This window comes from Pan troglodytes, chromosome 10 (genome assembly GCF_028858775.2).
Source record: "Pan troglodytes isolate AG18354 chromosome 10, NHGRI_mPanTro3-v2.0_pri, whole genome shotgun sequence".
Lineage (NCBI taxonomy): Eukaryota > Metazoa > Chordata > Mammalia > Primates > Hominidae > Pan > Pan troglodytes.
This window is the reverse complement of record NC_072408.2, coordinates 20,087,161-20,111,171: the sequence shown is the minus strand read 5'-3', so window position 1 is coordinate 20,111,171 and position 24,011 is coordinate 20,087,161. Positions and strand designations below refer to the sequence as shown.

Here is a 24,011-nt window from a genome sequence, read left to right as displayed (position 1 = left end):
CTACCTGAGGCAATAAGTACATCTGATACATTGTTCAACCTAGTTTTTTTCTTTTTAAAATCCAGTCAAAGTTGAAATCCTAAAAATTCACACAAATAGGCTGTAGCAATTGCTAACAATAGTAATACACCAGTTATGATAGTAGCACTGAAATTTTTCTTCAATCTTAATCCACATAATATACATGATGTCTTTAAATCATTCTTCAGTATAAGAATTAAATACAGGCCAGGCGTGGTGGGGCACACCTATGATCCCTGCACTTTGGAAGGCCGAGGCAGGTGGATCACTTAAGCCCAGGAGTTCAAGACCAGCTTGGGCAACATGGCAACCCTCATCTCTACAAAACATACATAAATTAGACAGGCATGGTGGTCCCAGCTACTTGGGAGGCTAAGGTGGGAGGATCACTTGAGCCTAGGAAGTCAAAGCTGCAGTGAACTGAGATCATGCCATTGCACTCCAACCTGGATGACAAAATGAGACCCTGTCTCAAAAAAATAATAATAATAAATTTTTAAAAAGAATTAAATACAATCAGTTATTCTCTTCTTTGTTCACCAGGTTTAATTCAATTATTGATTCAGAGATTTGAAAAGAAAATAGACCTTTTATTGAAATGCTTTTCTTTCAAGCTTCATATTTTCTTCTGAAAAGTAATAATTGTGACTTTGAAAGAAAAATGAGATGTAGCAATATCTCTAATTTTATTTCTCAAACTGATTTTATAATGTTCTCTTCCATGTGTTGCAGCAATGTTGGGAACATACAGCAGCATAATTATGACCTTTATAAGGACAATTTTAAGACTTAGGAATGAACATCCCTTCATTGGAATGCTGGTGCCTCTGGGATTATTTGATCCTATAGGGATATGTGCCTTTGATTTTGACTAGGCTATTTTAAAACTCTGTAGAAATATAAGTCAACATATGGAAAACTGATAGCAATGTGAATAATTCTTGCATACAGACATAAACATAAATTCTGCTCAGTGGAGTTTCAATTGAAGAATTGGAACAAGAGGATTAATTTCCCAGATGGCTTTTCCATTCACATGCCTGGTGCTTTGTCAAGGATAGCTAGCAGGCTGGGCTCCGCTGGTACTATTGACCAGAGAATCTATATGTGTGGTCTCTTATGCAGCTTGGGGTTTTCAGAACACAGCAGCTGTGTCCTAGGAAGAGCCTTTGGACCAAGTATTCCAAAAGATCAAAGCAGAAGCTGCAAGGCTAATTTTCACCTAGCCTTGGAATTCACGCATCCTCACTCCCACCACATTTTATTGGTTACAAGAGAGTCACTAAAGCCAGCCTAGATTCAAGTGGAGAGGAATTAGATAGACCCCACCTCTCGGTGGGAGGAATGTGTGATACTTACAGCCACCTTTTAAAATTGCTGCCTTTTAGATTCCTTAAATGTGTTTAACATTTTAAAGTGTATCATACAGCTGAGTGCAGTGGCTCGCACCTGTAATCCCAGCAATTTGGGAGGCCGAGGCGGAATGACTGCTTGATGCCAGGTGTTCAAGACCAGTCTGGCATAGTGAATTTCTGTCTTCATGGAAAATTTTTTAATTGTTTTTGTTTTTAAGACAGAGTCTTGCTCTGTCACCCAGGCTGGAGTGTAATAGCATGATCTTGGCTCACTGCAACCTCTGCCTCCACCTGGGTTCAAGCAATTCTCGTGGCTCAGCCTCCTGAGCAGCTGGGATTACAGGTGTGCACCACCACACCCAGATAATTTTTGTATTTTTAGTAGAGATGGTTTTGCCATGTTAGCCAGGCTGGTCTCGAATTCCTGGCCTCAAGAGATCCACCCACCTTGGCCTTCCAAAGCGCTGGGATTACAGGCATGAGCCACCACACCCAGTCTAAAATTTTTTTTTGAGATGGAGTCTCGCTCTGTCCCAGGCTGGAGTGCAGTGGCGTGATCTTGGCTCCCAAGCAGCTGGGATTACAGGCACCTGCCACCACACCTGGCAAATTTTTGTATTTTTAGTAGAAATGGAGTTTCACCATGTTGGCCAGGCTGGTCTCGAACTCCTGACCTTGTGATCCATCGGCCTTGGCCTCCCAAAGTGCTGGGATTACAGGCATGAGCCACCACACCCAGCCAAAATTTTTTAATTAAAAAAAATATATTAGCTGAGCATGGTGGTGTGCACCTGTATTTCCAGTTATGCCTGAGCCCAGGAGTTTCAGGCTGCAGTGAGCTTTGATAGCAGCACTGAACTCCAGCCCAGGTGACAGAGCAAGACCCTTGTCTTAAAAAAAAAAAAAAAAAAAGGAAAATAATGCCCCCAAATCAGCTAAATGTGCACTTTTACTATCCAAATACCATGTTCAAAAATATTTGCCAGATGAGATAGTTTTTCAGTTTAACAAAATCTAAATCTTATTTTTGAGTATTTTTCCTCATGGTAACCAGGACTTTGACTATGTGTGGTAAGTGGATATGTCAGCTCCAATATCTGAACAAAATATTTCTACAAGTTTTGCCCACTGGCATCTCGATTTCAATAAATCCATGAAGTTCAGTTAAATTTCTTTAGGTGCCAAAGCCTTATGTTGAATAAACCAGGGCTGTTAGTAGTTTTTTAACAATATTTCTTAATTCCGCCAGATTTTCTGGTTGTATTTGTTGTCCACACTCATAATTCCTTTACATTTTTTTCAGTTTAAGTAATATTCAATGTATGGCAATTCCTCAAAGAACTAAAAACAGAACTACCATTGGACCCAGCAATCCCATTACTGGCTATATACCCAAAGGAACACAAATCATTCTACCATAAAGACACATGCACACGAATGTTCATTGCAGCACTCTTCACAATAGCAAACACATGGAATCAACTTAAATGCACGTCCATGACAGATTAGATAAAGAAAATGTGGGACATATACACCATGGAAGACTATGCAGCTATAAAATGAGATGAGATCATGCCTTTTGCCGGAACATAGGTGGAGCTGGAGGCCATTATTCTTAGCAAATTAACACAGGAACAGAAAACCAAATACCACAGATTCTCACTTACAATGCGGAGCTAAATTATAAGAGCTTCTGAACACAAAGAAGGAAACAACAGGCACTGGGGTCTACTTGAGGGGAGAGGGTGGGAGGTGGGAAAGGAGCAGAAAATATAACTATTGGGCACTGGGCTTCATACCTGGGTGGTGAAATAACATGTACAACAAACCCCCGTGACACGTGTTTACCTATGTAACAAACCTGCACATGTACCCACAAACCTAAAATAAAAGCTAAAAATTTTTTTTTAAATGTTCAATAAACAATATACTTTTCCAACTAGGAGATTATATCTAATCCAGTTGAGGGTAAAATAAAATTTAAGGCTGGGTACAGTGGCTCATGCCTGCAACCCCAGCACTTTGGGAGGCCGAGGCAGGTGGATCACCTGAGGTCAGGAGTTCGAGACCAGCCTGGCCAACGTAGTGAAACGTCATCTCTACTAAAAACACACAAAAAAATTAGCCAGGCATGGTGGTGTGCACCTGTAATCCCAGCTACTTGGGAGGCTGAGGCACAAGAATCGCTTGAACCCGGGAGGCAGAGTTTGCAGTGAGCCGAGATCACACCATTGTACTCCAGCCTGGGCGACAAGAGTGAAACTCCATCTCAAAATAAAATAAAGTAAAATAAAATTTAAACACAATAAATTCTCCATAAAAATTGTCTTGTCAGTCATATCTGATCTGACTAAAAGTGTTGGCAACTTACAGTATCAGTGCTTTCATTAAGTTGAATCACAAAATCTGTACCATACTGTCATTGCATTCAAAAACACTGCCTCTTATTGTTCTGTAATAGTATAGATTTGATGAGATATTATGGGATACTAAAAGATATAATTTTTAATTTTTCAGCTGATTTATCATTTTATCATAAAAAATCCTATGTACCATCTCATCCATTCTGGAAGAATAATTTTTGACAGGTGCATGACCCATTTTCTTTTTTGCCCCTAATACACTACTAAATAGGTGATTATATGGCTCTTTCATTAATAGTAGCTGACAACTTATAAATTATTAGTAATCGTATGTATTTTTCCTTTGGAAACATTTCTTTGACTTATTGACAAGATATTATGTTGTATTTCCAGGTATGTTTTTTATTTTGAAGGTCCTAAGCTTTCAATTATAAAAAATTTTTTGTAAATAATATGTTGAGTCTGTCATTTTTGTTAAGCCTTGTATATTTTATAAAATCGCATTTAAATAATCTTCACTATCAGGTCTTCCATGTACTTTTTCCTTTTTAGAATGCAACTCAAATAAAATAAAAAATAGGGCTCTCTTTCGGGTTTTGGCGGAGGCAGTTTGAGACAGGGTCTCACTCTGTCACCCAGGCTGGAGTGCAGTGGCGCCATCTCGGCTCACTGCAGCTTCAACCTCCTGGGCTCAAGCGATCCACCCGCCTCAGCCTCCTGAGTAGCTAGGACTACAGGTGTGCACCACCATGCCTGACTAATATTCGTATTTTTTGTAGAGATGGGTTTTGCCATGTTGCCCAGTCTGGTCTTGAACTCCTAGGCTCAAGCAATCTGCCAGCCTCAGCCTCCCAAAGTGCTGGGATTACAGGAGTGAGCCACCACACCTAGCCTAGCCCAAAAAAATGTTATTAGAGTCAACATTTTTCTCAGTATTGTCAGATTTATACTTCCAGATGCACAACAAATTCTTCATAAAAATTGTCTTGTCAGTCATATCTAGTCTGACTAAAAGTGTTGGCAATTTGCAACATCAGTGTTGTGATTTAATTGAATCAAAAAATCTGTACCAGACTGTAATTCCATTAAAAAAAAAATGCCTCATATTATTCTGTAATAGTACAGGTGTCAACAAGCTGAACTTGAATATACCTCTATATTTTTATATCATCTGCTTTCCTCTAATAATAAAGCAGCTCTGTATAACAGAATGTATACTAGTTCAATTAAAGTGTTATAATAGCTACAAAGTGAAAAAAAAAAAAGTAGAATAACTTCCATTCCAAAAAATATCCTGACATTCTTAAGTGATACTCAGCTGAGAGTCTTGACAATTTGCTGATCAATTGCTATGGCACTTCACAACTAATTCCACATTATATCAACATAAAATTAAACTGGACAGTGTTCACATCCTGATACAAAATTGATCAAACTAGGCATCAAATACCAGAAAACCGAATAAGATGCCCAGGGCCAGCTATATAATTTCTGGAGCCAAATGCAAAACAAAAATACATGGCCCAGGTTGGGTGCCATGACTCACACCTGTAATCCCAGCACTTTGGGAGGCTGAAGTGGGCAGAGTACTTGAGGTCAGGAGTTCAAGACCAGCCTGGCCAACATGGTGAAACCCCATCTCTACTAAAAATACAAAAATTAGCTGGGTGTGGTGGCACATGCCTGTAATCCCAGCTACTCAGGAGACTGAGGCATGAGAATCGCTTGAACTCAAGAGACAGAGGTTGCAGTGAACCGAGATCGTGCCACTGCACTCCAGCCTGGGAAACAGAACTAGACTCCATCTCAAGAAAAAAAGAAAAAGGGAAGAGAGAAAAGAGAAAGAAAGAAAGAAAGAGAAAGAAAGAAAGGAAGGAAGGAAGGAAGGAAAAGGAGGAAAAGGGAAGGAGAAGGAAGGAAGGAAAAAGAGAGAAAGAAAGAAAAAAGGAGGAAAGAAAGAAAGAGAGAAGAAAGAAGGAAGGGAAAGAAAGAAAGAAAAGAAAAAGAAAGAAAGAAGGAAAAGGAGAAGAAAAGGAGGAAAATGGAAGGAAGGAGGAAAGGAAGGGACAGAGGGAGGAAGGAAGGAAGGGGAAGGAAGGAAGGAAAAAGAGAGAAAGAAAGAAAAAAGAAGGAAAGAAAGAGAAGAAAGAAGGAAGAAAGGAAGGAAGGAAAAGAAAGAGAAAGAAAGAAAGGAAGGAAGGAAAGAAAGAAAGGAAAGAAAAGGAGAAGAAGAAAAGGAGGAAAAAGGAAGGAAGGAGAAGGAAGGAAGGAAAAAGAGAAAGAAAGAAAAAAGGAAGGAAAGAAAGAAAGAAATTAAGGAAAGAAAGAAGAAAATATGCAGCCCTGCTTGGAAATGAACAAGTCAATACCCCCTTTCTAAGGGCCCACTGTCCCAACCCATGGCAGACAGGTGAGCCCAGGTGAGGGGCGGCAGTAATCACACGGCAGAAGCACAAATGGGGAGGCTAGCTGGGCAACCCAGGACACCACATGGTGGCATAGAGTGGGTGGCCAAGAACCTGTCTCAGGAAGGAGGGGAGGCCATGGAAGGCAGGGTGGGGTGTGAATCAAGACTCAAGCCTCAGCGCATGCTTCTGTGTCCTGCCCCACTTCACTTACCAAACACAAATTCAAAGATGCAAGTATTAACAATTTCAATATGGCAACCACAGAGTATCCAATTCCAAGCACAGGGCCCTTCTGAATGGGGTTTCCCATACAACTGCACTGGTTACACCCTCATGAAGCCAGCCCTGGAGATGCCAGTGAGCAAAAGAACAAATGGGCCACTCCTGACTGATGCATTCCATCCCACACAGCCTGTCCTCACACGGCCAGTCATGATAGCTGCAGGATGAAGAATATGTGATGTGCTTTCATATTCTTGTGTGTGTGTATGCCGGTCAAATCATGCTTAAAGGCTCACGTCTCTCTAAAAGCCTGTCCTTATAAGGTGGGAAGAGTCAGGAAAGGCTGCCTGGTACAACAGCAAGAATATGGCCAGGAGACAACAAACCTTGGCTGTCATCTTCAACATTCCATATGGTAAGCACATCCCTTCATCCCTGGGCCTCTGCTTCCTTATTATTAAATTCCTCATGTTGTAACATTGGCTTCCTTATTATTAATCATTAATAGGAGTTAGGCTAGGTAACCTTTAACATTCCCTCCAGCTCTGTTTCTGTGAGAAGGAAACAACATAAATAGGTGTTTGACATAAGATGTTTGGTGTCCTGACTGTTTTATTTCCATTTTTATTGGACTCATTGTGATCAGTGTATTTTAACTAATCAAAGCCATATCTGAGCTGTTTGTTCTGATGTTATTGTAGTACAGAAGCCAAAAGAAATGAGCTGTGAGTAATTTGGATGTGTGTAGGCAAAAAGGCCCCTCATATCCTTAAGGCCTAGCTGCAGATGGGTTAATTCTATAACGCTAGATTTTAAAATAACAATAATTAATACCTGGGACACGTCCTTTTATCTAAGGTACTTAAAGGGCTTTGTGGTCATTAACCCATAAATCCACTGGTCTCAAGCCATCAGGAGCTCAAGAGGAATCTCCTTAGAAGACAAGCACACCAGAAGCTAAAACATCACCAGGAGGAGGAATGACAACCATGACTAACCAGCAGGAAGGGGGTGGGAGGTGCAGGATCAACAAAATAATACTCCTGGAAGAATTCAATGGAAAATCCTCCAGTTCTGCTGACAGCAGTTTAACCACTCACTATGCTCTTTGAGTGGATGCTCACGGATGTCACATTTCATCATCTGAAAAATCCCTTTACCCTTAACGTAAACATTAGCCTTCACAGCTTCGGAAAGACTGCTATTATACCCAAAGCAGGTAAAGGGGAGCTTAAGGTGTAATTGGATGTAAGAAAATTCTATCATCCCTAGAATCTTCTTCTCTCATAGGAGAAAATGGCTTTTTGAAGTTAAGGAACTCTAAAGATAGAACACCACTTCAGAATGATTTTGTCAAGGGTTTGTTAAGTCTCTCACTTATCTGCAGGCGTTTTCCATTAATACACATCTGTTGAAAAACCACACCACTAAAAAGGACCTTCTAAAAGATCTGGAATTTTATCTTTAGAATCATTCCATTAATTGAATTATCCATCACCCAGGAGGTTCTCCACATAGAAGCAGGTACTATGGGGACATAAAATGTGGAACCTGACCCCTAGACAGCTATAAATCCAATCAGGAGATGAGATTAATTCAAATAACAGAAATTGAGACATTTGTTATTCATTTATTTCAATTCATTATTACTTAATATGTATTCATAAGTTAACTAATAGGCAGAAAATAGGGTTTCTGTAATTTTGAACAGAACAGACCCCAAGTCTTGTATAGTTCCTGGTGGAAGGTGATCAGCGAGGGCTAGAATGATGAGGGAAGGCAGGAAGAGTCATAGAGGAGATAAGGTGAACAAAATCCTACAGGGAGGGAATGAATTTGGGTCAAAAATAGGATAAATGGGAATCAAGCACAAGGCAGTTTCGGACAGGGACAGAGGTGAGCACTTGGGAACTTATTTTTTTTGTGAGCCAGTGGGAAAACCAAGGAGGCTAAACCATAGAGCCTGGAGATGTGAAGGAAGTACAGGTGGGTAAGAAAGGGAGAGCCAGATCACAAGCACCTTGAAACCAGACACTGGTTTGGGGTCTTCAGCAGTCCTCTGTCAAAATACATATATTCAGGGGCTGGGTGTGGTGGCTCACACCTGTAATCCCAGCCCTTTGGGAGGCAGAGGCAGGCAGATTACTTGAGGTCAGGAGTTCAAGACAAGCCTGGCCAACATGGTAAAACCCCGTTTCTACCAAAAATATAAAAAACTAGCCGGGCGTGGTGGCATGCACCTGTAATCCCAGCTACTCGGGAGGCCAAGGCAGGAGAATCACTTGAATCCAGGAAACGGAGGATGCAGTGAGCCGAGATTGCGCCACTGCACTCCAGCCTGGGCGACAGAGCGAGACTCCATCTCAAAAAAAAAAAAAAAACATATATTCAGGAAGAAAATCAAGGAGTAAATTGGAGGTGGCAGGGTGCGGTTGGTGGGTGTAGGCTGGACACTGTGCTGTGCTGTATTTTGTGTCACCATAGAAGAAAAGGAATATGGTATTCAAGTATCAGCCGGTGACCTTTAATTGTCAGTTCTTTATCTTGGGATAAATTCACAGACTGATTCACAGTTTTGCCTGCCACTGGCCATTTTAATGCCAGTAGTAGACAAAACCACCCTTCCTTATGGCCCAGTGAAACCCTCATTACCTGTACTTTGTTGAATGGATGCTCTTTTGAATTAAAATCAAGATGTGGGGGCCGGGCAAGGTGGCTCATGCCTGTAATCCCAGCACTTTGGGAGGCCAAGGCGGGCAGATCACGAGGTCAGGAGTCTGAGACCAGCTTGGCCAACATAGTGAAACCCCGTCTCTACTAAAAATACAAAATGTGGTGGCATGCGCCTGTAATCCCAGCTACTCGGGAGGCTGAGGCAGGAGAATTGCTTGAATCCGGGAGGCCAGAAGTTGCAATGAACCGAGATCGTGCCATTGCACTCCAGCTTGGGTGATGGAGCAAGACTCTATCTCAAAAAAAAAAAAAAAAAAAATCAAGATGTGAGAAAGTCTCCAGAGATGGGTTTTTAGGCAATAGGTCAGAAGAAGGACGAGGTATCCTGGTGTAAGTCACCTGAGGGCCTTGTGTAGCTTCCCTGAATGTGTTGCAATACACAGGGAGGAAGCCGTCTTTCCTAGATTTACACCCACTTTCAGATTTACACCCGCTCCCTAAGGCCAAGGTGCCTCTGGTCAGCAGTAGAATGAAAAAGAATTATTCTCACCAAGGAAATCTCTGTAGAAAAGTTGCTGTGAAACTGGAATAGGTGTGTCTTTCTGTCCTTCCGGTTCTTTTTATAGATACTGCAGGAACCTCAGTGAGAGCCTACGGTTCTTCCGCCCATTTGGGGAGAGATTAAAGAAGCTGAGGTTGGCTCTTTCTTACTCATTGGCAGTTACAGCTTCGCCAGCACTACAGCCTAAGCTTCCGGAGTGGACACGGAGAAGGTAAGTTGGAACTGGGGGGCCATGTTCTCCGCTGTAAACCTGGGTCACTCCAGCCATCTGGTCTGGGGATAACTGAAGGGAAGTAGAGCTAAGGGGTATTCAATTGCAATTGATTTTTTTTTTCAAATGAATATGTGGGATCTTTTTCCTAGGCTACCTCAGTCAAGACATGGACTTTCATACTAAACTGTTCAAAAAGGTATTTAAAGAAAGGGACCATTTTGTACAATTCTTTGATGAACACACAATAGGTGTTTAATTACAACCTGTTGCATTGGATTGACTTGAATTAACTGAAAGAAGGAACAGTCATTAAAATTACTGGGAAATTTTATTCCCAGTAATTTATCTGCCTGTCTCCTTCAAGCAGTGCATCAGTGTCTAGAACGATCCAATGATCCATTAATGTTGGCAGTCCTTGTTCTGGAGTCTGATATAACTGAATTCCATCAATCATGCAAACATTCTCATACACCTCCTTTTATGAAAAAGATTTTGTATTAGCTTTCAAAGCCTTGGAAATTAGCATACACAAATGGACATATTAACAAGTGAAGTCTGTTCAGCTTTTCCCAGCAGGATGAAGCCAAGATAGTTTTGAGGGGTTTAGGTTGCCTTTCTCATTTCCTTTACTGACATCCTATACAAAACTGCTATAAATTTGGGGTAATATGTGTGATGGCATTTCCCATCCCCTTAGACTATGTTTGCATATATCTCTGAATTTCTTCCCCCAGGGAAGCTTAGCATTTAGATAAGTATCAGGAGTCAAACAAAATGTAACTCAGGCTCTTGACAGTGTCCTAGGAACAATTTTGGTAAGGACATTTATTTCATATGCCCAGGTGTCTTCATTTCAGAATGAGAGAAATTACAGTGCCCAGCATGGACCACCCAATAGGCATTCTTGTAGGTATTAGGTTGGTGCGAAAGTAGTTGCGGTTCTTGATGTTACTTTTTTTGTTTGTGTGTTTTTTGTTTTTCGGTTTTTGTTTTCAGACAGCGTCTCACTCTGTCGCCCAGGCTGGAGTGCAGTGGTGCGATCTTGGCTCACTGCAACCTCTGCCTCCTGGGTTCAAGCAATTCTCCTGCCTCAGCCTCCCAAGTAGTTGGGAATATAAGTGCATGCCATCATGACCGGCTAATTTTTTATGTGTGTTTTTAGTAGAGATGGGGTTTCACCATGTTGGCCAGGCTGGTCTTGAACTCCTGACTTCAAGTGATCCACCCACCTTGGCCTCCTAAAGTGCTAGGATTACAAGCATGAGCCACTGTACCCTGCCTTGTTTTTTGCTTTTTGAGACAGAGTCTCACTCTGTCACCCAGGCTGGAGTACAGTGGGGCAATCTCGGCTCAATGTAAACTCTGTCTCCTGGGTTCAAGCGATTCTCCTGCCTCAGCCTCCCGAGTAGCTGAGATTACAAGTGTGCACCACCACACCCGGCTAATCTTTGTATTTTTAGTAGAGATGGGGTTTCACCATGTTGGCTAGGCTAGTCTTGAACTGCTGACCTCAAGTGATCGGCCCGCCTCAGCCTTCCAAAGTGCTGGGATAACAGGAGTGAGCCACCGCACCCAGCCTTCTTGCCATTACTTTTAATAGCAAAAAGCACAATTACTTTTGCACCAACCTAAGAGATGCAGAGTTGTCAATTTGTCTCATCCTTTTTCTGCAGGGCATCAGAAAACCATTCTGGTGAGGTCCACACCCATAAGTCACCATGTACAAGGACTGCATTGAGTCCACTGGAGACTATTTTCTTCTCTGTGATGCCGAGGGGCCATGGGGCATCATTCTGGAGTCCCTGGCCATACTTGGCATCGTGGTCACAATTCTGCTACTCTTAGCATTTCTCTTCCTCATGCGAAAGATCCAAGACTGCAGCCAGTGGAATGTCCTCCCCACCCAGCTCCTCTTCCTCCTGAGTGTCCTGGGGCTCTTCGGACTCGCTTTTGCCTTCATCATCGAGCTCAATCAACAAACTGCCCCTGTACGCTACTTTCTCTTTGGGGTTCTCTTTGCTCTCTGTTTCTCATGCCTCTTAGCTCATGCCTCCAACCTAGTGAAGCTGGTTCGGGGTTGTGTCTCCTTCTCCTGGACGACAATTCTGTGCATTGCTATTGGTTGCAGTCTGTTGCAAATCATTATTGCCATTGAGTATGTGACTCTCATCATGACCAGAGGTATGATGTTTGTGAATATGACACCCTGCGAGCTCAATGTGGACTTTGTTGTACTCCTGGTCTATGTCCTCTTCCTGATGGCCCTCACATTCTTCGTCTCCAAAGCCACCTTCTGTGGCCCGTGTGAGAACTGGAAGCAGCATGGAAGGCTCATCTTTATCACTGTGCTCTTCTCCATCATCATCTGGGTGGTGTGGATCTCCATGCTCCTGAGAGGCAACCCGCAGTTCCAGCGACAGCCCCAGTGGGATGATCCGGTCGTCTGCATTGCTCTGGTCACCAACGCATGGGTTTTCCTGCTGCTGTACATCGTCCCTGAGCTCTGCATTCTCTACAGATCGTGTAGACAGGAGTGCCCTTTACAAGGCAATGCCTGCCCCGTCACAGCCTACCAACACAGCTTCCAAGTGGAGAACCAGGAGCTCTCCAGAGGTACATTCCTGGGGGATTCAGGGAGCAGGGAGGTGCTCCTACAGGAGAAGCAGGAGAAAAATCATGCAGTAGGATGAGCCAAGAGGAAACTAAAAGAAAATGGTCAGATTTGGGGTGGGTGGCTTCATAGTTCAAGCATGGAAATGCAGACTCCCAGAATCAAGGTTAAATTTTTATGAAAAATGAGTTCTTCCAAAGCATAGAGCTTTATGGGGAGAGACCAAGACATACATGAATCAAAGGCCCTAAATAAAGAGGGTATGACTCTGAATGTTCACACTGGTTAAAGAAAGGCATCCACTATAAAATGAGTTAACTGGCCCTAAATTAGGCCTGGACCATGCGATTTTGCATGACATCTAATGTTAAGTCCAGATGTATTGGCCTTCAAGTGCAAAAGCCGATCCTGGCAGCAGTGATGGACATTTTAAAAATTTGTCTCAAAGCTAATTTGCCCAAACGTAATCTTAAACTGATTCACAGGACTCACCACCTCATTAAAGCCATAAAGCCCAATCACTTCTGGATTTCAACTTTTCAAAACATTTACTATTTAAAATCCTTCAAGGTTTACAAAAAGCGAGAGGAAGAGCCATTATATCCTAATTCTGAGTAAAGACTCAGATGTGTGATCATTAGGAGAAAGAAAGTAACTTGCTTATGTGACATTTTCATAATAATTTCTGGGTCATATTTTGATTCAAGCCACCTGACTCCACTTTGTTAAGGAATAAAATACATTATCCATGGCAACAAGGATGCTTGGACCCCAACAACCTGGGGGAAATAGTGGCTAATTTTAATTATCTGGAAATATGTCAAAACTCATTAATTCCTTTTCTGAAACATCTGGGCTATTATCCAAAACCCAATATCATAGTTTTACATCAATTTTTGTGTCTTAATAGGCATCTGATTTCTCACATTTTATTTCTAATATGTAATGATGATGTTATTTTATATATTGTACAGCACACATAATGTTCACCAGGCTCAAAAAAATTCACATAAGCTTCCTTTTAAGTACATACACTTTTTTTGAGCTGTAATCTGTGGCTAATTGCGCATTCAAATTAAATCCTGTTCAGATAAATACATCCATTAATTCTTTTCAGTTCAGTTGACCAAAAGTTGGAAATTGATACTACACACTTTTTCCCATAAAAGTTTTCCATTGCTTCTTGGTGATGCATAATCACATCACTGAGTTTTGTGGCAGAATTGCAGAGTCAATCTTTCCTGAAAATACTTCTCATAGTTCTTACTAGAAGATAAAACTTTTTGTGTTTTTGTTGCTGCTGTGTGTTTCCAGGAAACAAAAGTCAGAGCAAAAAAAATTCTTAGAGTTTCACAATAAACCAAAATACACTGAGCTTTGTAATGATCAATATTCCATACCCCACAAAGTACCAGGCAAGTGTTGAACAGGTTCGAAGGAGTATCTCAGTTGAAGAGCAAGGGCCTGCTAAAATATGATGATTCCTGGTTTGGCCAGGAGTATTCTATTACTCAAGCAAGGTTAGAAAATCCATCTCTGAGCAGGAAATAGTCTGCCAATGATAGCCATCATCAATGTAATTTGAAATTTTGTGGAAAAAAATCAATAGTGTTGTAAAGAACATACAGATTGGCTGGGCTCTGTGGCTCACACCTGTAATCCCAGCACTTTGGGAGGCCGAGGCGGGTGGATCACTTCAGCTCAGGAGTTTAAGACCAGCCTGGGCAACATGGCGAAACCCCGTCTCTACAAAAAATTAGCTGGGCATGGTGGCACAGGCCTGTGGCCCCAGCTACTCAGGAGGCTGAGGTGGGAAGATCATTTGAGTCTGGGAGGTTGAGGCTGCAGGGAGCCATGGTTACACCACTGCACTCCAGCCTGGGTGACAGAACGAGACCCTGTCTCAATTTAAAATAAAAGAAAGAAGGGAGGGAGGGAGGGAGGGAGGAAGGAAGGAAGAAAGGAAGGAAGGAAGGGAAGGAATTGCTCTCCAAGATTGGGCAAAATAACCAGAAGCTTAAGCTCAGAAAGTAAAATCAGAATTTAGGTCACCTGGAAGAAGTACAAATATCAAAATTTAGAGGAATGATTAAAACTCAATTAAAAGTGCAGGATTCCACCTAGCTAGGAAAAACATACAAACAGATACGAAATAGGTAAGAGCTAGAGAAGTATAATAACAATAACTTGAAACATCCTAAGTGTTATGGTAGGTCATGAGCTGATAATAGGGAAACAACTTACCACTGTCTTTGCTTTTGTTTGCTCAAGAAACAATCATGGTACTGTATAAACAGATGTGTGGTCAGCAAGAACAACCGTGCCATTGTACCCGCAATCGGTCAGTCTCTAGCAAGGATACCCACTGATCCACTAATGAGAAGTGTGGGAAGTTTGGGGAGGCTTGGCAGAACCCAACAAAGATGATTAAAGGGTATAACATCAGACCTGTGTGGAAAGGTGAAGACAGTGAGAATGAGATGGTCATTCTTAAGTTTTATGTGCTTTACCAGACTATCCAAGTTCTCTCTTGAAATTCTGTCCCAAAACACATGTTGTTTCAGTCCATGAGGCATGCATTTGTGATGTGACACTTCTGACTAATGCTGTTTGTAGCTGTGATTCCAGTCACATAATTATTTAATTTACCACTGGGTTATGAGACCAGAATTATTCAGCTAAAAGGAGAGTAGGACAAGGGATCCCTAGCTGGAAATTTCACAAGTATGGCCGGGCGCAGTGGCTCACGCCTGCAATCCCACCACTTTGGGAGGCCAAGGCAGGCAGATCACCTGAGGTCAGGAGTTAGAGACTAGCCTATCCAACAGGGTAAAACCCCATCTCTATTAAAAATACAAAAATTAGTTGGGCATGGTGACGCATGCCTGTAATCCTAGCTACTCGGGAGGCTGAGTCACGAGAATCACTTGAACCTGGGAGGCAGAGGTTGCAGTGAGCCGAGATCACACCACTGCTCTCCAGCCTGGGCAACAGAGCAAGGCTGCGTCGAAAGAAAGAAAGAGAGAAAGAGAAAGAGAGAGAGACAGAGAGAGAGAAAGAGAGAGAAGAAGAGAGAGAGAGAAAGAGAAAGAAAGAAAGAAAGAAAGAAAGAAAGAAAGAAAGAAAGAAAGAAAGAAAGAAAGAAAGAAAAGGAAGGAAGGAAGAAAGGAAAGAAAGAAAATTTCACAAGTGTGAAGACCTCTCCCCAAGAGGCGGTTGTCCTGTTGTTTTCCATCTCCAACTAAAGATAGCGGGTGGAAATGGATGCAAAGGCATGAGAGATTTAGATTAAAAATGAAAATAAGAGTTGGTAGACAGAAACAGATCAGCAAAGGGGATTAAGAATTTCATTTCCCTGGAAGTCTTTCTAAAGAAGATTAGGCTTTATTCCTCCGAAGTGGATTATGGACTTAATTTTAAGATACAAAAACATCTGGATGGAGAATGAAAATGCAATCAGGTGTATTACTGTAGGACACCAAACAAATGGGTATAAATATTATTTGCTCTGTGTTATAAGTGTGTCCCTGAAAAGCTGTATATTGATTGGACTTTTAAAAATCAGTTGGCCTCAATCAAAATCTTGAGCCAAAAATATAGATACATCTTCTCACAGCATTTGATTGAAATTTAACATGCTCAGCATATTGTTAGGTACAGGAAACTTCAACAAAAAGATTAGGGTAAAGAATTTGTGTACATGAAATGAAGCAATTAAAATGCAAAATAAAATAGAGATGTAATTCTGAAATTATTTTGATGTTTAACTACTTTCCATTTACATGATCCTGGGATTATGTTATTTTTTAACATATTCATTAATTAGTTGATGAATATAATACTTGTTTTATATTTAATTTGGAGTTGGTAAATTTTGGAATATTTCTCTTCCTGAATAAATGATAACTAACCTTCAAAATAAATAAATAGAATAAAATCAGTAGGTCTTTTAATTGAGAATCTTAAATGTGATATAAAGAGCAGAAATCTTAGAGTAGAATATCAGCTATGAATTGTTTTATGAGTGGAAAACTTGTAACTATTGCCTGCCTTATCTGTTTTAGACTAACAGGAATATTGTTATATCATATTTGCTAACACTAAGACCTATCTGTATTTGAAAGCGTTGGCCCGGCGTGGTGGCTCATGCCTGTGATCCCAGCACTTTGGGAGGCCAAGGAGGGTGGATCACCTGAGGTCAGGAGTTCAAGATCGGCCTGGCCAACATGGTGAAATGCTGTCTCTACTAAAAATACAAAAAAATTGCTGGGCGTGGTGTCGGGCACCCGTAGTCCCTGCTACTTGTGAGGCTGAGGCAGGAGAATCACTCGAACCCGGGAGGTGGTGATTGCAGTGAGTTGAGATCATGCATTGCACTCCAGCCTGGGCAATGAGAACGAGACTCGAAAGAAAGAAAGAGAGAAAGAGAGAGAGAGAGAAAGAAAAGGAAAGAAAGGGAAGAAAAGGAAGAAAGGGAAAGAAAGGGAGAGAAAGAAAGAAAGGAAGGAAGGAAGGAAGGAAGGAAGGAAGGAAGGAAGAAAGGTGTCACAGTACTGTAGGCATTTTTCCATCCAGTGTTTGGATGCATACAGACAAACCTCATATGATTCTTTTTGAAGGCATTAGATAATCAATGAGTCTATATAATGTAAAAATGGATCAACGAGTATAAAACGAGATGAACCAAGAGAACAATATTCCTGCAAACATAAGCCCTTCTGGTTGTTTCCCTAGCAAACTCCAACTTTTGCTGAACATAGCCCTTTTTGACAATTCTCAACATTTTTTTCTTCAAGGCACACTCACCTTACCAGGGGAAATCCAACTTCAATGGTCCCAGGTGGTGTCATGTTTGTTTGTTCTTTCATGGGAAGTTCTTTTTTGTCACCCTCAAGTTACAGGTCACAGAGAGAGAACTAGCTTAAAGCAAGGAAGAAGACAGTGGGGTCATAGGCAGGATTTGTTTGGTCTGAGGACAGATAAGTCAAGGATGGTGTCATTCATAAAGATTCAGAGAGCTTAGCTGGACATAGTGGCACACACCTGTGGTCCTAGCTACTCAAGAGGCTGTGAGATGGATCACTTGAGTCCAGGAGTTCAAGGTTGCAGTGAGCTATGATTGCGCCACTGCACACTCCAAAAAAATTACATTTCAATTTAAAAAAACAAATTCAGGGAGCGAGAGCATAATTGGGCAGCAAAGGGCAGTGGAAAGAGTGCAGAATCGGGCCGCATGTGCCCAGGATCCGAGACTCTGCTTCTTACCAACCTCGAGACCAAACCAAGGTCCTCAAACCCTAGGAGCCTCAGAATCCTCATCTTTAAATGCTGCTCATCACCTCCCTCCCTGCCTTCTCCACAGATAAATGGAAGGTCTTACTCAACTCGGACTTCCTGTCACACAGTGGTGCAGGTTTAGTATTAAAAAATGCTCAGCCTTTTGGTAAACTCATGAACTATAGCTAGAGCTGGAAGAATTAGGCTTTTCTAACTGATGATCTGGTTTGATGAGAATGTTGGCTGAAAGTTGGTTCCCAAGAGACTGAGTGTGAAGGAGCCTTGTTATGACACAAGGAATGAAGTTGAGCCAAGGATTCAGTTTGTTCTGCCATGAAGGAAAGACAAGCATTTCATGTATCACAGCATCAGCCCCTTTAAAAAATAAAAAAAATAAGTAAAAAGCCACTAGGAAGAGGATGTCAGAGCATCTATTATAACTGCAGCACCAGCACCACCACCAATAATCATACACAAAGGATAGCTCTGTTCCAAGGACTTTATATAACATTTTACATAATCCTCAAAGCAATCCTATGAGATAGACTTACTGTTATGACTGTCATTATTCCTCTTTTATTTCCATCAGGAAACAAAGGCAACAAAAGGTTAAGGAACTTGGCCCTAGGTAGGTAACACAAATGAGAGAGCCAAGCAGTCCTTTTCCAGGGTCCATCCACTCAACATGAAACCCCTAAGTGTGAACCCTACTAACACGGTTATGTCTGTGATCATCAAAAAACAACTAGGTATCCAGCAAGTACCTGCTCTCAGAGACAGGCACAGCTCCTGTCTTCACAGAGCTTACAGGCTGGTTGAGGAGGCAGCCATTAAACAAATACCTATGTCTGTGATGATCCTACAACAATATAGAATTGTCTCAAGTGATCTCTTTTATTATGCCCAATTTTAAAAATTGAATTCAGGCGAGACATGGTGGCTCAGACCTATAATCCCAGCATTTTGGGAGGCCAAGGTGGGAGGTTTGAGGCCAGGGGTTTAAGATCAACCTGGGCAAAATTTTTAAAATTTTGAAAAATTGAATTCAAGCTTGTAGAGAATCAAGCCTAAAGGGACTGTTGAAAAGAGTGAGATGCCCAAGGCCACACGGTAATACTGAGAGAGCAAGAACTGACTTGGAGCCAGTGGTCTCCCAACGCCAATGCACTTCTCCTAAACACTCACACGCTACCCACGCTTTCTACATCAACTTTAAATGCACTCCTTTAAATCATAAACTTTTTCAATAACAGCTACAACTGATTGATAATTCCTCTTACTTATTTATTTATTTAGTCTCGCTGTGTCACCCAGGCTGGAATGCAGTGGCGTGATCTCGGCTCACTGCAACCTCCGCCTCCCAGGTTCAAGAAATTCTCCTGCCTCCACCTCCCAAGTAGCTGGGATTACAGGTGCACGCCACCACGCCCAGCTAATTTTTGTATTTTTAGTGAAGACGGGGTTTTGCCATGTTGGCCAGGCTAGTCTCGAACTCCTGACCTCAAGTGATCCGCCCGTCTTGGCCTCCCAAAGTGCTGGGATTACAGGCGTGAGCCACCGTGCCCAGCCTCAGAATTCCTTTTAAAGAGTGAAGAGCCTGTTTGCAAGCCATGGAGTTTTCCTGTAGTCCTCATGTGCTGTTTCCGATTGACTCTCGGACACTAACCCAGCCCTTCCCTCCTTTGGCTTTCAGCCCGAGACAGTGATGGAGCTGAGGAGGATATAGCATTAACTTCATATGGTACTCCCATTCAGCCGCAGGTAAATGTACTCGCCTATATTCACCCAGGAGGGACTTAGCAAGCACTCCTTCCTTAGGACAGCCTCAGGCTTCATTTCTAATGGCTTTACTGACCTGAGAGAGGAGAGACAGAGCAGGAGCATCCCTAAAGGCATGTGGAGCTTGAGCCACCCAGATTTAAGCCAGACCAGGTGGCGCAAGACAGCTTTCACCCAAACCCTCCCAGTCTTCACCGCCAGCAACAATATAGCATTCTGATGCAAGTGCGTGTCCCTGGAAAGAAAGGGCAGCTTGAAGCTTCTGTGTGAAGGTGAAGAGCAGCAGGCTTACTGAATTTTGCCTCGGGGACAATACAGGATTGTAAATATGTCTGAGTTTGGGGTCAGCTTTTAGTAGCAGTTGTCTGAACCTATCACCTGAGCCCCACTGACTGCCTCTCTGAGTCACTGTCTAGCTCCAGCAGCCCAGGCTGCCCTAAGAACTGGGCAGGGTATGTCATCATCATCTGGATGCCCAGATGGATGAACAAATTTTAATCCTTTCAGGCAAAAACAGAGGGAGCACTGCTGAGTAGTTTGGGGGTAATTCACATTTGGGCTGTGAAGACTTGAAGACATACAAATCTAAACAGCCAAAAATATCACACTGGGACACAATTCTTACATTACGGGGATCAAAAGTAACTAAAGCCCCAATATGAAAGCCACCCTCAGATCATTTGTTCAATGAATTTACTAGGCCACTAACTAAGCTAACCCCTCTGGTATGTTATCTCAGAATTTGCCTTTTCCTAGAATGACACATGGACCAGGCCATAACTATATCATGTGCTTTAATCAACCCTCAGGAGGGCATTTACATAATGAAAACATCTTTATTATCCACTCCAAGAGTTTCTTGGATTCATTTCAATTTCCAGTGATCAGCTATTCAAGAACCTTGCTTGCAAAAAGATTCTTGTTCGTGGCTAAGGGGTAGCCTGGTATAGGTAGGCTCAGTACGTTTCTTCTTTTGTTATTGACAAAGAATTAAATGAAGGTGAGATAATAATACTTCAAACATAACTTTAGGGCCCGGCACAGTGGTTCATGCCTGTAATCCCAGCACTTTGGGAGGGTGAGGTGGGCGGATCACTTGAGGTCAGGTGTTCAAAACCAGCCTGGCCAAAATGGTGAAACCCCATCTCTACTAAAACTACAAAATTATCTGGGCATGGTGGTGCATGCCTGTAATTTCCGTTACTCAGAAGGCTGAAGCAGGAGAACTGCTTGAACCTGTGAGGCAGAGTTTCCAGTGAGCCCAGATCACACCACTGCACTCCAGCCTGGGTGACAGAGCAAGACTCTGTCTCAAAAAACAAAAACATAACTTTGGAGAATATAATTTCTTTTGTTGCTCAGAAAGTTGATGATGGCATTTCTTCCTTTCCAGACTGTTGATCCCACACAAGAGTGTTTCATCCCACAGGCTAAACTAAGCCCCCAGCAAGATGCAGGAGGAGTATAAATCTACAGGAAACACAAGTGGAGAAAACCCAGCAGACCGTCCTGGGTAGCATAGCCCTGATAGCCCACGGGGGCCCACAGAGTCATGCTGCCAATGAAGAGTCAGCATTCCACCTTCTGTTTCCAACCCCTCCATCCACCAGGATCCTCCACCAGAAGACCACCATTTTGAGCATAATTACAATCTTGCTGGCCACCCTACCTTGACTGTGTCTCTTTCTTCATTCGTGTAACTGCAAAATTCCCTTTCTTAGCAATGCTGGAAAAGAATTGGTGCCTCTTATTCACAGAACTGAAAGACCCTGTCTGAAGAAATTAAGGGCATTCTAATGTGACAACGAGGTTAGTAGCAGCTTACTACTGGGTTACATGTCTGGTCAATTTTTAAATTGTGCTAAAAAACACAGAACATAAACTTCACCATCTCAACCAAGTTTAAGTGTACAGTTCAGTAGTGTTAATCATATTCACACTGTTGTGAATTCTCTAGAACTTTTTCATCTTGCAAAACTGAGATTCTCAATCCATTGAACAGCTCCCTCCAGCCCCTGACAGCCACCATTCTACTTTTGGTTTCTGTGAGTTTGACTACTTAGATACCTTATGTAATAGAATCATACAGTATTTGTCTTTTTGTGACTGGCTTATCTTTCCTAGCATAATGTCCTCAAGGTCCATGTCACATGTTATAGCATGTCACAGGATCTCCTTTTCTAAGGCTGAACAATATTCCATTGTATGTCTATACCACATTTTTTTTATTTATCTGTCAATGGACATTTGGGGTTGCTTTCACCTCTTGGCTATTGTGAATAGAGCTGCAATGAACACAGATGTGCAAAAATCTCTTTGAAATCCTGCTTTCAATTATTTTGGTGTATACCCAGAAGTGGGATTGCTGGATCATATGATAATTCTATGTTTAATTTTTTTGGGGAACGTCCACACTGTTTCCACAGCAGCTACAGCACTTTACACTCTTATCAACAATGCACAGAGTTCTGCTTTCTCGACATCCTTGCCAACATTTGTTATTTCCTGGGGTGTTTTTATTTTTGGTTTACAGTGGTCATCCTAATGAGTGTGAGGCATCTAGTAATTTTTTTGTAAAGGAACTCAAAATACGATAGGTCCAGAATTGTCTACAAAAGTTAAGGCTGAATCCTCAGGATCACCACAATTGGGTGGTTTAAAGAACACGGACATTGCCATGGACTTGCAAGCTGGCAGGCTTTCTCTCCTGGTGCTACCTCCCTGTGACAGCTACTTGGGCAGCACACATGGCTGAGGGCATGACCTGCTTTGCTGAGCCAGTAACAGCAAAGGAAGAGACACCCCAGCAGATGCTCATAAAGGATTTTATGTGGTGAACATAAAAAGCATAGTCTGCCTGTCTTGATGTTTCTAATGAGCTGGTGTCTCTGGGCTAATTTTCTTGCCTTTGTTCCTCATCAGCCCCACATTCTTCTGAATGCTTTCATCTGCGCTTAATACTCGTTTGTTATCTATTACAAGAATAAGAGGACCAGAGTCAGAGGTGTGCCTCTAGAAGGGTCCCGGGGTCTGAGTCAGCTCTCTCACCTTGCAGATGACAGCACAGAACTTTGGAGAACAGAATGACTTACCCAAAGCCACACAGTCATTAGTGGTGAGCCAGATTTTCTGACTCCTAAGCCTGTCTTCTTCCCCCGTCCACTAGGCTCCTCCATGCCCATATTTCTGTATGAGCAAGTAAGGTGTGTTCCCCTTGAGAACAAATGGAATATTTCAGACCCGTGAGTGTTGAGTGCCTGCTAACTGAAAGCCTTTTGAAAAATAACTACAGCTTTATACATGCAACAGAGCCTTTTCTGTGGCCAATGGACACCATAAGTTGTTCAACAGCAATAAATATTTCCTGAGCATCTGCAAGGTACCAGGAACCATTCTAGGACTCAGCCCCAGACAAGGCGTACAACACTGCTTTAGCAGAGCTTGCACTGTTGTTGTAGAAGATCATACAATGCAGAGAATTTCAGGAACACAGTTCCTTTGTTTTTTACAGACAGGGAGAAGGGACTTGCCCAGTATAACGTGGCTTGTTAGCACTAGAACCAAGACCAGAATCCAGGTTTCCAAACCCCTATCCAGTGCTCATCTCTACACAATGTTCCAACGTTTTCTTTTTTTTTTTTTTTCCTGAGACGGAGTCTCGCTCTGTCACCCCAGGCTGGAGTTCAGTTGTACGATCTCGGCTCACTGCAACCTCTGCTTCCTGGGTTCAAGCGATTCTCCTGCCTCAGCCTCCTGAGTAGCTGGGATTACAGGTGCCCACCACCACACCCAGCTAACTTTTGTATTTTTTTTTTTTTTTTTTTTTTTTTTAGTAGAGACGGGGTTTTACCACATTGGCCAGGCTGGTCTTGAACCCCTGACCTCAAGTGATCCACCCACCTCAGCCTCCCAAAGTCCTGGGATTACAAGCATGAGCCACCGCGCCCAACCTGTTCCAACACTTTCGTATGTTTTTCTGCTGCACTAAAATTCACTGCTCTTTTTCAAAATCTGTGCCATAAGCATTATTATCAGCACAACCCAGGACCTAGGTAAATGACAAAAATGTTTGACCTACTGCCCTTATTGATAATGAAAAACGGAGAAAAAATGTTTAAGCATTAAGCAATGCTTTGGTCTATAGATTAGGTGGCATCCACATGAAGACCCTAATTTGAGAGGTAGAAACAAGCCAAAAAACTTCCACCTGTTGTGAAAGAAAACCATTATAACACATCCTCCTGATGTTTATCCTAATAATCATAATAATACCTTCAACATAATTTTGTTTTGTTTTGCAAGCAGGAGATGTTTCTACAGAGTTGGCTAACAAATTCTTAAAAATCCATTGAAGCCACATGCAAGGGCCTAATATTGTCTCCCAAAATGTTTTTTTCTAAAATTGATGAAGGCTAAAATTGAACCTTTTTACCAAACTGCCTCTGAAATTTACACCACAATTTATCTAATTTTAGACTACCTATTAGTTAGATTTGGGGGGTTGTAGGTTGCAAGTGTCTCATTCA

The 24,011-nt window shown here is 42.1% G+C and overlaps 1 protein-coding gene and 1 long non-coding RNA gene across 3 annotated transcripts; one reads left to right on the top strand and one right to left on the bottom strand.

The window, feature by feature from the left end:
- Window positions 1-6,072: 6,072 nt before the first annotated feature.
- Window positions 6,073-23,263, top strand: GPRC5D (G protein-coupled receptor class C group 5 member D). 2 transcript variants are annotated; one of them, XM_001154995.6, is made up of 4 exons: window positions 6,073-6,784; window positions 7,228-12,431; window positions 19,400-19,467; window positions 20,879-23,263. In XM_001154995.6, the coding sequence occupies exons 2-4, from the start codon at window positions 11,537-11,539 to the stop codon at window positions 20,951-20,953; spliced, it is 1,038 nt and encodes a 345-aa protein (XP_001154995.1). In that variant the 5' UTR covers window positions 6,073-6,784; window positions 7,228-11,536; the 3' UTR covers window positions 20,954-23,263. The 2 variants fall into 2 exon arrangements, with proteins under 2 accessions (XP_001154995.1, XP_063641531.1); XM_063785461.1 differs by lacking the exon at window positions 19,400-19,467 and having other exon boundaries at window positions 20,879-20,959.
- Window positions 12,381-20,900, bottom strand: LOC107967465 (uncharacterized). Its single transcript, XR_001707883.3, has 3 exons — window positions 17,236-20,900; window positions 14,674-14,877; window positions 12,381-12,469 (listed from the first exon to the last, which is right to left on the bottom strand). It is a non-coding gene; the product is annotated as an uncharacterized LOC107967465 (long non-coding RNA).
- Window positions 23,264-24,011: the final 748 nt, after the last annotated feature.